General features: G+C 46.8%; 1 protein-coding gene across 1 annotated transcript in view; it reads left to right on the forward strand.

The window, feature by feature from the left end:
* Positions 1–3,140: 3,140 nt before the first annotated feature.
* Positions 3,141–13,952, forward strand: part of LOC310797377 (myomegalin) — a gene marked incomplete at both ends in the record, with an annotated part of 55,769 nt that continues 44,957 nt past the window's right edge. Inside the window, 2 exons of the mRNA XM_083659748.1 lie at positions 3,141–3,281; positions 11,649–11,725. Coding sequence (XP_083515874.1) covers positions 3,141–3,281; positions 11,649–11,725 — 218 coding nt within the window. The remainder of the gene's footprint in view (positions 3,282–11,648; positions 11,726–13,952) is intronic.

Raw genomic sequence — 13,952 nt, forward strand, 5'->3', positions numbered from 1 at the left:
CTCTTGGATGTGTCTCTTTTACACCCGCTGCCACTGCCATAAACACACTGTGAGGCAGGGACACATGCCCATGTACACACACACACACACACACTCACACACACACACACACACACACACACACACACACACACATGCACACATACACACACACGCACGCACACACACTTTCCGTCTCTTTGATCAATAACTGAAAAGAGACGATGGTGTGCGAGAGTTTATGGCCGTCTCCATCACGTGTGTGTGTGTTTATAAAAACAACACACTCATGATGTCATCACCTAGAGACTCCGCTCGGCGCCTAAAGCCCGCCCGCATCTGTGCTCTGAATTATTTAGCAGCAGCGTGTAACACAACACTTTAATGGGCCACGCTCACTGAATACATCAAGAGAAGGGCGACGACTAGTGATGATGTAACAGCATCTCTGTTTGTTACGCGTCTCAGTCGCTTAATTACAGAAGCGCTTTGCACTCAGCATGCACCGACGCTTGGTTTTTAGTTGAGGTCATAGACACGCGGCTTTTATTTTGAAATAAAAATGTCTTTAGACTTTGCAGAGCTGCTGCTTCCTCCTGTTTGTCTCTCCTTCCTCTTCTGTATGTTCCCTCATGTCTGCGAGCGTGCGGGGGGGGCGTTCAGGGCTGCAGTGTTCTGATGCACGACACCTCTCCTCACTATTAATAGCATGGTGGCTCAGAGCTCCCGTCATGTCTCTTATTTCAGCCAACTTGTTCCCGTCTCTCTCAGTGTGCAGCATCGCACTCATCTGTCTGTCCAGTGTCCACCTCCTGTTAGCCTCTCCAGCTCCATGTCCTCCTGTTAGCCTCTCCAGCTCCTGTTAGCCTCTCCAGCTCCTGTTAGCCTCTCCAGCTCCATGTCCTCCATGCACTCATCTGTCTGTCCACGTCCTGTTAGCCTCTCCACTCATCTGTCTGTCCTCCACCTCCTGTTAGCCTCTCCAGCTCCATGTCCTCCTGTTAGCCTCTCCAGCTCCTGTTAGCCTCTCCAGCTCCTGTTAGCCTCTCCAGCTCCATGTCCTCCATGCACTCATCTGTCTGTCCACGTCCTGTTAGCCTCTCCACTCATCTGTCTGTCCTCCACCTCCTGTTAGCCTCTCCAGCTCCATGTCCTCCTGTTAGCCTCTCCACTCATCTGTCTGTCCACCTCCTGTTAGCCTCTCCACTCATCTGTCTGTCCACCTCCTGTTAGCCTCTCCACTCATCTGTCTGTCCACCTCCTGTTAGCCTCTCCAGCTCCATGTCCTCCATGCCGGTTAGCCTGTGTGAATAGTCAAGCCCACCACCCCAATCACTGTGTTTCTGCCTCAAATGCATAACGCTGTATTTTTGTTTTGCTCTCTGTGTTTTTTAGAAGCACATTTCTTTTTGATCACAAGCATGAACCCTGTGCCCTTCTCAGACCAGCTTCTCATGACCAACTCAGTGGCCTTGTGGTCTGAGTGTCCGCCCTGAGACTGGGAGGTCGTGAGTCCGATCCCCGGCCGAGTCATACCAAAGACTATAAAAATGGGACCCATTTGCCTCCCTGCTTGGCACTCAGCATCAAAGGGTTGGAATTGGGGGGTTAGATCACCAAATGATTCCCGAGCGCGGCGCTGCTGCCGCTCACCGCTCCCCCAGGGGATGGGTCAAATGTGGAGAACAAATTTCGCACATTCATGTGTGTGACAATCAGTGGGACTTTACCTTTACAGTTTGGAAAGTATATTTTGTCAAAGAAAATCTTTGCATCAGGGGTTCAGTTAGCGTTCAAATTGACAATAATGCTCCTCAATCATACTTTCTCATGTAAAAACATATCTTATGTTTCAGTTTTGCTAATGAGGTGAGGGGAAACACAGTGACATTTAGGATCCCACTATGTCCATAAGATGTCAGTGTGATTTACTGCTCAAAGCTTGATCCAAAGTGTGTCTTCTCCAAAGCTGAAGTGAAAAACCGTCCTCCTTGTTCCTCTCAAGCGTTTCCTCACTTTTCAAAACGTGTTAAAATCATTAGTATCTAGAGAGGTAACTGTAGGCCTACAAACGAGATGCATTCATATGTGGAACACCGAAACTAACCTAAACTTATAATGTCCCGTGCATAGTAGAGAGTAGATGAAGACGATGATGAGTGACTTGTATGGCTGGCTGTTTGCGATTGCATAAGTTGGAGGCTGGTCGGTGGTATAGTCAGAGTTTCAGCTGTTCAGTCACCTGGGATCATCACGCTCCACATGGTGACAGACAGTATATTGAGAAGGGAGGAGGTATAGATTAGAAACAGCCTTCATTTCATTTCTGACACAACATGAAAACAGGAAGAAAGAGAGACTCGGGTCATTTCTAACTCCAGCCTCTCACCAGTCTGTTCATTTCCCCGTTTGTTCCTTTTGGCACTCCTCATATCACAACTGCCTGTGAGGGCAGAGCCTCTTACCTCCCTCTCCTCCTCCCTCCCTCCCTCCCTCCTTTCCTCCCTCCCTCCCTCCTTCCCTCCCTCCTTCCCTCCCTCCTTTCCTCCCTCCCTCCCTCCCTCCCTCTCCCTCCCTCCCTCCCCTCCTCCCTCCTCCCCTTCCTCCCTCCCTCCCCTCCTCCCTCCCTCCTCCCCTCCTCCCTCCCTCCCCTCTCTCCCCTCCTCCCCTCTCTCCCAGGCGGTCTGGGATTCCACGGATGTCTCCTCCAGTAAAATAAGCCCCCTGTCCCGTCCGGCGGACAGAGCAGAACGAACCATGGAGCCCACATGGCTGCACCTCTGACCACTCGGGCCGCAGAGTAGCCCTCTGCCCCGCAAACGCCCCTATACACTCCTGTGTGTGTGTGTGTTAGTTTTAGTGTGTGATGTGTGTGTGTGTTTGTGCCATCCCCATGGCATCGTAGAGCCTAGGATGCCATTTTTGTAAATAATTGTGTTTTTTCGTCGCCTTGCGGAGCGACGTTATGCTCTGCCGGAGAAGGAGATAGCATGTCTAACGGTTACCGGACTCTGAACACACACGGACGTGTCTTTTTAAATGGATCCCGTATTCTGTCGCAATACGCCGGACAGGTCGAATACGGACGGGTCGAAGAAGACTGATTATTTCTGACCGGCTAGCGCACCTGACCGAACCGTGTCGGTGCCCTTTGAACGGCCATGTCTAACGGTTACCGTACTTTGTCGCAGCACCTGAATGACCTGAAGAAGGAGAACTTCAGCCTCAAGCTCCGCATCTACTTCCTGGAGGAGAGGATCCAGCAGAAGTACGAGGAGAGCAGCGACGATGTCTACCGCACGGTGAGTAGAGAGACCACGCCCTTACGGCCATCAGGAAATGAATGGGAAGCTTCTTTTTTTGAATGGGAGAGTGTCAGTTAGCCATTGAAAGATATTGATTGAGTGAGTGATTTGGGACTGAGAAGGAAATCAGGAGAGCGTGATTGTGCCAAAGATAATGATGATCGTTTTCTTTATTGAGCTCCGTCCACTGTTTGCTATGCAGCGTTGACTCAGCTGTCAGACTGTTGTAGGTTTAGGTGATGTGACCAATCCATGTGTTTGTTGGACCAAGTGTGTTCTTCCTTGTCGATAGACTGCCATGTGAATGAGCAGGTATCAGCTAGTTCTTAGCTCGGGAACTTTGACTTGATACAGTTTGTGTGTGTTCTTGGTCTTGTCTACTGGTTTTCCATTCACTAGTCTCTTATACAGTGGTTTGTAACTTCTTTTTTCTTTTGCCTTTAGTTCAGAATGTGTAAAAAAATGCAAGGTTGTGATTTTGTGTGTTTTGTCATTGTCACAGCTTTGAGTGTGTCTTCTTCTCTGATCCTGGTCATCAGTGCAACCTTATGGTTGCTGAGGCTCCTGGCTATAACAAGCTGATAACACCTATAAATTCTCTCTCTCTCTCTCTCTCTCTCTCTCTCTCTCTCTCTCTCTCTCTCCCCCTCTCTCTCTCTCTCTCTCTCTCTCTCTCTCTCTCTCTCTCTCTCTCTCTCTCGCTCCCTCACCCTCTCTCAGACAGTCTGTTTGTACACTGTACAGTACACTATGTCTATGCTGGTATGTTTATATCTGTGGTAGGGCTGGGGCGATAATTCAATATTATTGTTTATCATCTTTCAGTGGAATCATATCGCGATGATGATAAGAAGGTATATTAATAATGTGACACACATTTATGATGACAAGCCCAATTTTACTTAAAATGAAGTAGGCTATTGTAGGGATATTATTTGAAAATGTTTAGTTTGACATCATGCATCGGCATCATGTGACAAATTAATTTCCTGCAAAGGATTAATAAAGTATCTATCTACCACGCCCATATTGCCATTCGGTTCAATGAGATGAACATTAATTTGAATATTTAATGTGGCTACTGTGACATACATGAATTATATTGTGATATATATTGATATTGAGAAAAATCCTTATGATTATCATGATATTGATTTCAACCATATCATCCAGCCCTAATCTGTGGTTTGTATGTTTGTTGGTGTATGTGTGCGTGCCGTGCGTGCATGCACGTGTATGTGCGTGTGTGTGTGTGTTAGGGATGGGCATCGAATTTCGAATTTTCGAATAATCGTTGTTATTATCAAGGTCGACTTTTATTATTGAAAGTCGAAATTCGTTTATTGATTTTTTTTTTTTTTTTTTTTGGTGAGTGAAATGTTGCATTGTCTCCCCTGATTCTAAGTATAGTCGAATCGCTTGGTTTGAGCAAGTAAAACAATTTTTATAAGCAACCTCTCCCTCTTCATGGGATTTCATCCGCCATTAATTTTTCCATAAACCTTGCTTAAAATGCTTATAAAAATTGTTTTACTTGCTCAAACCAAGCGATTCGACTATACTTAGAATCAGGGGAGACAATGCAACATTTAACTCACAATTTTTTTTTTTTTTTTTTTTACATTTTTAATTTTTTTACATTTTTTTTTCTTCCGAATTTCGATTAAAAGTCGACTTTGGCCAGCGAATTTCGAATAGTGTTTTTGCTAGAAATGCCCATCCCTAGTGTGTGTGTGTATATCTGTGTGTGTGTGTGTGTGTCTGTGTGTGTGTGTGTTTGTGCATCCCTCTGTGTGTGTTTGTGCATCCCTCTGTGTGTCTCTCTGTGTAGGTGCGCACGTCGTACAATAAGGTGACCCTGTTGTTCAGCTGTTGTGTGTTCAGCTGTGTCCTGTGTGTATGGGCCAGCCACCATTTAAAAACCTCTGTGTCTCTGTCTCTCTGTCTCTCTCTCTCTCTCTCTGTCTGTGTCTCTCTCTCTGTCTCTCTCTCTCTCTCTGTCTCTCTCTGACTCTCTCTTTGTCTCTCTCTCTGTGTCTCTCTCTCTATCCCAAATCCCTAATGATCATCAACAATGAACCTTTGATATGAGAGCCACGCAGACAAGATGGCCACTTCTTGATCTCTAGATGAATAAGACCTGTCACTTATCACCTGCGATTACTGCATACCAGCAGTGATTGAGGAAAGCGATCCCATGGTGTCGTATCATACAGGGTAGTAATCCGTGTGCTTCACAGTCTCTCACTCTGTGTGGCTAAAAGCTTCATTGCTTTAATCACTTTCTAATTGGAGACTTAGCATCAATAGCCGTTATCTGACCTGAGCTGCCCGGCGTCTTATTGGTTGTGATGTGTGACAGGGTGCCCAGTGTTCCCGTGTCTTATTGGTTGTGATGTGTGACAGGGTGCCCAGTGTTCCCGTGTCTTATTGGTTGTGATGTGTGACAGGGTGCCCAGTGTTCCCGTGTCTTATTGGTTGTGATGTGTGACAGGGTGCCCAGTGTTCCTGTGTCTTATTGGTTGTGATGTGTGACAGGGTGCCCAGTGTACCCGTGTCTTATTGGTTGTGATGTGTGACAGGGTGCCCAGTGTTCCCGTGTCTTATTGGTTGTGATGTGTGACAGGGTGCCCAGTGTTCCCGTGTCTTATTGGTCGTGATGTGTGACAGGGTGCCCAGTGTTCCCGTGTCTTATTGGTCGTGATGTGTGACAGGGTGCCCAGTGTTCCCGTGTCTTATTGGTCGTGATGTGTGACAGGGTGCCCAGTGTTCCCGTGTCTTATTGGTTGTGATGTGTGACAGGGTGCCCAGTGTTCATGTGTCTTATTGGTTGTGATGTGTGACAGGGTGCCCAGTGTTCCCGTGTCTTATTGGTCGTGATGTGTGACAGGGTGCCCAGTGTTCCCGTGTCTTATTGGTTGTGATGTGTGACAGGGTGCCCAGTGTTCATGTGTCTTATTGGTTGTGATGTGTGACAGGGTGCCCAGTGTTCATGTGTCTTATTGGTTGTGATGTGTGACAGGGTGCCCAGTGTTCATGTGTCTTATTGGTTGTGATGTGTGACAGGGTGCCCAGTGTTCATGTGTCTTATTGGTTGTGATGTGTGACAGGGTGCCCAGTGTTCCTGTGTCTTATTGGTTGTGATGTGTGACAGGGTGCCCAGTGTTCATGTGTCTTATTGGTTGTGATGTGTGACAGGGTGCCCAGTGTTCCCGTGTCTTATTGGTTGTGATGTGTGACAGGGTGCCCAGTGTACCCGTGTCTTATTGGTTGTGATGTGTGACAGGGTGCCCAGTGTTCCTGTGTCTTATTGGTTGTGATGTGTGACAGGGTACCTGGTGTTCCTGTGTCTTATTGGTTGTGATGTGTGACAGGGTGGCCAGTGTTCCCGTCCTCTCGCTGAAGCATTGCTCTGTAATACAGAACATAGCAGTGTTGGTTGGCAAATACTGATCTCACTGAGGTTGAAACACACTCTATTTATAGAGCGATAGAGCGTCAGTCCACTCGTTTATTTATCACATGTATTCGTATGAATGTGCAACCTCCAGTTGACACATAAATCAGACGTCATCACCCGGCTTGGCTTTCGTTTTCTCATGTTTCTCTTCCAATGCTGCACTTTTGTCAAACTTTGATTGTTTGTTTCAGTCACATACCTGCTTGTTCATATCCTGCACTAATAAATAGTAGTATTTAAAAAAAATGGGAGGGGGGGGGGGGGGGTTTGTGTGTGCCTTTATTGCAGTAGGCAGACAGGAAAGGTAGAGGTGGCAAAGGACCACGGGTCAGATTCGAACCCGGGGCGGCCACGCAAAGGACTAAGCCATTGTGGTACGCGCACTACCAGGTGAACCACCGGGACGCCCCGTAAATGTGATTATTTTCATTGATGAATTGAAAACACAGACTGTATAAAATATGGACGTAGCCACCCTGACATCACCCATTGCTTTGTGGACTCCGGTTTTGAAGCTGAGTTTGGCATTTTGACCGTCGCCATCTTACTTAGTTATTTGGAGCCAAAACATAGTCTGCCTTATCGTCTATTACTAAAAATGGGACTGTAATTTACTAAATGGATATCATGATGTATTGAAGAAGACTTGAAACTAGCGAATGAGACCATTAAACCCATTAGGAACGTGTTTACTGGCTACAGGCATTGGCTTCATTTGTCAGAATTGGAGGTTGCCCTTTGCCTGAAACACAGAGGGAGTAATATGACCAGACAGCGTAAATGGTTACAGTGTGGAAAATAGCAGAATAAAAAGACTGCTTCTCATTGGATGAACTTCTTGAGTTTCTGCCAGTGCCTGGCAGTGTCATGTGTGTGTGTGTGTGTGTGTGTGTGTGTGTGTGTGTGTGTGTGTGTGTGTGTGTGTGTGTGTGTGTGTGTGTGTGTGTGTGTGTGTGTGTGTGTGTGTGTGTGCATGAGTGTGTGTGTGCGTGTGTGTGCATGCGTGCGTGCATGTTTGGGTACAGTCCTCCTGGCAGTGTTGATCAGTCCAGCCGGTCCACCCCCTCCTGCCCTGCCTGGTTATAAGGGGCTGTGTTGCTCCGCCCCCTCCTGCCCTGCCCGGTTATAAGCAGAGCCATATAGAAGAGTCGCAGCCTCTCCATTCACTCCAATGGACCAGTTATTTTACTCTCAAGAGTTCCAGGAAGTAAGGTTCTGGATGGAGCAGCACTGTCCAGTTGCAGCAAAATGGACAGTTTGTGATGTACTTTGAAAGGGTCAGACGTTTAAAGAATCAAATTGTACATTATCAGCTTTATTTTAGCATTCAAAAGTAGCGCGAGACGCCTTCCTGGCTGTTCATTGGCTAATGAGTCATGCATTTTGGTCCTCCGCTGACGCCACTCTCTCTCTAGAGGACACTAGTTATAAAGGGTCTGTGTTGCTGAGGGCAGATGGGTCTGGAGGGGGGAATAGCAGGTGCACTGTGTGATGGGGAGCTATATATAGAGCTGTTTGCAGGACATCTCTCTTACGGTAAACCATGTTGTTGTCACACACATGCTCTCTCACAAGAGATGCTTCTCTAAAGTGTCTTACATTATTCATTATTATAGTGCTCTTAGGCTTAATGTTTCTCATTCCACCATCTTTATAATTACTCATGCATTGCATAACAGCATTACTGCACGGAGAATGCAAGAGATGAACCAGGCCTGCTATAGTATTATCAGTATAAGTATCTGCTGGTCCTTACAAAGTCTGAAAAAATATTAGACGTGATATTATGTAATCATATATTTATTTTTCATATATGTTTTTTTTCTCCGGATTTTCCTCTTATTTTCTCCCCCTGCTGTCCCGGTCATTGCGCCACCCCCTCTGCCGATTTGGGAAGAGTTGTAGTAGACTAGCACATACTTCCTCTGATACATGTGCCGTCACCAGCCGCCTCTTTTCACCTGACAGCAAGGTGTTTCACCGGCAGGATGTTGTAGCGTGTGGGAGGATCACACTGTTGCCCCCAGTTTGCCTCCCCCCCAAACAGGCGCCCTGACCGACCAGAGGAGGCACTAGTGCAGCGACCAGGACACATACCCCACCACCGGCTTCCCACCCGCAGACACGGCCGATTGTGTCTGTAGTGAACGAAGGACCGCTGCCGGGAATTGAACCTGGGTCTCCGCGGTGGTAGGCGAGTGCTTTTACCTCGATACACATCTGGTTTTCGCCAGATGTGTATCTTTATTTTTGTTTTTGAATTGGTTTGAAATCCAGCATTAAAAAGGCGTTAAAGTCTTGGATTTGGAATTCTGAAAGCTGCAAGTCCCTGATAAGGCAATGCTAAATTAAGGTTGCAAGAATACATCAAGGCATACACTTGCAGACTATATTTCCCTCCCCACATTCTTTATACTTATCTGATGGAGTGTGTGGCTGTGCTCGGGTGACACGTGCAGAGTGCATCTGTGTGTGTGTGTGGGCAAGTCTGGGTCTGGAAGCCCTCGTGGTGTATATGTATGTAAATATGTACGTAGTGATGGGGGAGAATGCAGGCTGCGTGCGGTACTGCACGTGTGGCTGACTCGTGAGTGTTCAGGACAGACAGTGCTGCTGCTGACTGGCACAGCTCTCTGATGGAAAGGTCAGCAGACTGGCAGAGGAAGAGGCACCTAAACACCTCGAGCAGAGAAAGAGAAGAAGAGAGACAGACGAGGAGACACAGAGAAATAGAAGAAGAGAGACAGATGAGGAGACACAGAGAAAGAGAAGAAGAGAGACAGACGAGGAGACACAGAGAAATAGAAGAAGAGAGACAGACGAGGAGACACAGAGAAAGAGAAGAAGAGAGACAGACGAGGAGACACAGAGAAAGAGAAGAAGAGAGACAGACGAGGTCGGAGACACAGAGAAAGAGAAGAAGAGAGACAGACGAGGAGACACAGAGAAAGAGAAGAAGAGAGACAGACGAGGAGACAGAGAAAGACAGAGGGACAATCACAGTGAGGGACAGCTAAACTGAGACAACAGACATACAGAGAGAGGACCATGCATTGAAATGAATGTGACTCAAGCTGCAGTGAGAAAGGCAGCTATCTGATGTGAGTCCAGCAGACAGACAGACAGACAGACAGACAGACTGACCTCCTCAGAATGGAAATAATGAGCCCTATGGTTCTCACCGTTCAAAATCCTCCATCCCCTAGCCCGGTCTAAAGAGCCCTGCTTGGCCCCTGTGGCCCCCATGGGCCCTGCAGGCCTGTTGGGAGCAGGTAAACAAACTGTGTGTGCAGTTTAGCCTTTGGCCCCGCATGCATAAGTGCTTGAGCTGCCCTGGATTCCCCTGCTCTAAATATAGCAGCACGGTGAGATGTTCTGTACGGGTGATACACAACACTCAGCAGCCCTGCTCATACACCAGAGAGAGAGAGAGCACAACACCCAGCAGCCCTGCTCATACACCATGGAGTGGTAGAATTATTAAGGGGAATTGAGCAGGAAACAAGTGATAGAACAAGCAGGATCACGCTATTCCCCCAGTTCCCCTCCTCGCCCCCGAACTGGCCCCCCGACCGACCAGACCAGAGGAGGCCCTATAGTGCAGCGACCAGGAAACATACCCTTAAAGGAACAGCTCACCCTAAAATCCAAAATACATATTTTCCCTCTCACCTGTAGTGCTATTTATCCATCTATATCGTTTTGTGTTAGTTGCCTGAGTTTTGGAGATATCGACCGCAGAGTTTCTGCCTTCTCTCCAATACAATGGAACTGGATGGCACTCGGCTTGTGATGCTCAAAGTGCCAAAGAAATACATTTGAAAAACTCAACAGCAATGTCTCTTTCCAGAAATCATGACCCGGTTACTCAAGATAATTATGAGCAGTTTCATGGAGGAACTATTTTCTTTTGACCGAACTACACCCGCTAGCTGCTAACTAGTTCCTACCAAAGAAAATAGTTCCTACATGAGAGAAAAAAAGTTTCTTCTGATTTTAGGGTGAGCTGTTCCTTTAATCCGGTGTCCCACCCACAGACACAGCCAATTGCGCCTGTATATGTACGCCCGACCAAATCAGAGGCAACACAACACGGGGCACGAACCTGCAACCCTCATGTTAGAAGTCAGGGAATCGCCCACTGCACTACCCGGACGCAGGCCTTCACTCTTACAGCAGCTGCACGCAGCACTGTCTGTCTACACTCATTGATCGTTCATTGATACTGCAGCACAGCTACAAATGGTTATTGATCTGTTGTTACTCTGTCTGTCTGTGTCTCTGCTTGCTTGATGGTGGTGGTGGTGATGATAATCATGTGGTGGTGATGACTATAATGTTGCTGCTGAATGATTGATTAATCGATTGATTGTCTCTCTCCCTTTATCATCAATACCATTTTTCTAGGACTCTGTGATTTATATGTGTATAGAATATAGATGCCTTGTTGCAGCTGATGTCACATGGGTTCCAGTCATGGAATATCGGCCATCTTGGGACACGAATTCAAAAGCTTTTTAGTACCTGTTAAAGTGTATGGGAGGATTGTTCGTACCATTATGCCCTCTTTGAACTCTAACTACTCTTTCATTCTTTGTGCGAGTACAAACTCCATTCAATCTTTAAACGTGTCACCATTTATAAGTACTTTCAGCTTTTTTGATATCTTTTATACTTTTTGAGAAATTGCAGTTTAAGTTTTATATATATTTTTTTCCCAACCATGGGAGTCTATCGAGCTGGCTTATATTGTCTGATGTTGTGTTTTGAATTCGGGACCCAAAATGACAAGATGGAGAAATAAAAATAACCACAAGCTACCACAAGTTCCTCAGAAAATGAACTGTTTTATAAGCAAATGTCTTCTTGATTGTGACTAAGTTCCTGCTCTTCATATGTTGCAGAACATCGAGCTGAAGGTGGAAGTAGAGAGCCTGAAGCAGGATCTCCAGGAGAAACAGCAGCTTCTGGACAAAGCCCTGTAAGTCTCTGAAACTTCTCTTACATGATCTTGCTACATGAAGAAAATCACATTCCTCAATTCTCAAGTATCGCCTTGGTGTCAGAACAACTCATGTCCCTAATCCCATCCCATGGTGTGTGTCAAACCAAATTTGACTTGATTGAAAATTCTGATATCATACCGTACATATCCGACCATGTCCAATCCTGGTCCTTACTTTACAGGTATACAGTCGCTATCTTTTCTGAGCTTTATTGAAATGCCCTTCAGCGACGCGGACAGCCTGTGTAAACACAACTAAATCAAATGATCTAAATGTTTTCCATTGGGCTATATAATATAGACTTTGATCACATTTAATACATAGTGTGCTGGTATGCAGAAACACAAGTTGCCTAAGTGAATAATCAGGGCTTAAACACCCTGAAACATGTTTGTCTTTTTCTGATGGACTTAGACGTTGATAACAAAGCTGAAATTGGCTAAGTCCTCCATAACACCGTCTGAAGGGCTTATGGAAGGTGTGTGTTTGAGAATATGTGCGTGTCTCTGTACTCAGTGTGCCCAGTGCCTGTGTGTGTGTGTGTGTTTGTGTGTGTGTGTGTGTGTGTGTGTGTGTGTGTGTGTGTGTGTGTGTGTGTGTGTGTGTGTGTGTGTGTGTGTGTGTGTGTGTGTGTGTGTGTGTGTGTGTGTGTGTGTGTGTCCATCTATGGGTGTTAGCTGGCGAGGAGTATGTGTGCCCGTACCAGAGATTAGTCGTGATTCTCCACAGGGTCCTGTCTTAACGGTGCTAACACCTCATATCTCTAACAGCTCATATGTCATACAGCAGCAGGTGGTGGAGATACACACACACACACACACACACACACACACACACACACACACACACACACACACACACACACACACACACACACACACACACACACACACACACACACACACACACAGGCACTGGGTACACTGAGTACAGACGTGTATATTTCTCACATGGTAACTAGGGATGGGTATTGTTTTGTATCTTTCCGACACCGGTTCCTAAACGGTAGCCTGGTTATTCCCGAGTTCACATTCTGCTTCGCTCTACGTATCAGTCTGGACTCCAAGCAGTCCACAGGAATTTCAGTGGGTGGAAGTACTTGCTTTTGACAGACAACTCCTTCAGCCAATCAGCGTCGCCAAAACCAGTCCTTCAGCCAATCAGCATCGGATCCAGTCAAATCCAAATCCACTCGGAAGAACGGCGAAAACGAAACTCTGTTGGTAGATACTCCTGTTCTTGTTTAATTGTTGTTATTGGGTCTATTTCTGCGATAACTGCACTTAAGTTACGGCTGTTTAAACTCGACGAACATTGACGTCGCTGCTTGTTGATTCGCGAGCCGGAGAGCTGTGGGAGCAGCCATTACTATTTTGCCAGCGGCCTCCTTGATTGGCCGGTTATGATGTCAACTACGAGGCAGGTCCCTGATTGGCCCGTGCACTTTGTAATTTCTGAAAAGGCCCGCCCCGGGCTGGAGCCCAAACGGTCCCACAGAACAAAACAAATTGTGAGTTCATGACACGTGACCGCATGGTTTACCAGGCTACCTAAACGCTGCCTGAACCAATATTTTTGAAGGTGCGTGTGGCGCCGGTTTGGGAGCATCAGAGGACAGATATCTCACTCAGCAGCTTGAGCATGGCCCCGACATGAGGCACCACATTTTGCGTTGCAATTCGGCCTTGATGGATCAGGAAATGCAACCAAAAACTTCAGCCCCCGACTCTTCCCAAAAATGAAGCAGGGTGTGGTGAGCCCAGCTTCAGGGCCTTGTACAACCCCCCCCCACCCCCCCTCCCAGACAGATAATATCATGTATCGCTATATTTGGGGCGGCACTATATCGTGATATTACAATTTTGGACATCGCCCAAGTCTATGTTGGAGCTGCTGCACAGGAGTTTCACAGGTTGGGCTGGAGATGAACGTGGAGATGGACACTGCCTATGGTGGAGACATGGATGGAAGGCTGGAGTTATTGTTGGGTTGTTGTTGGCACTGTAGTATCATGGCTTCTCCTCCATGGCTTCTGCGCTGTGATCGTTTGAGCCTCCTTCACTGCCATGATGAAACCCCGATGCAAAGCAGTCATGAGTGTGTTGTTGGTATGGCACAGAGAGAATGTTCCTAGTTGGTCCTGAAGTTGACGGGATGCTGCTTAACATACTTGATGAGGGCATCGTCGTCGTTGTTGACCCT

Source organism: Poromitra crassiceps, assembly GCF_964638095.1.
Source record: "Poromitra crassiceps genome assembly, chromosome: 23".
Lineage (NCBI taxonomy): Eukaryota > Metazoa > Chordata > Actinopteri > Beryciformes > Melamphaidae > Poromitra > Poromitra crassiceps.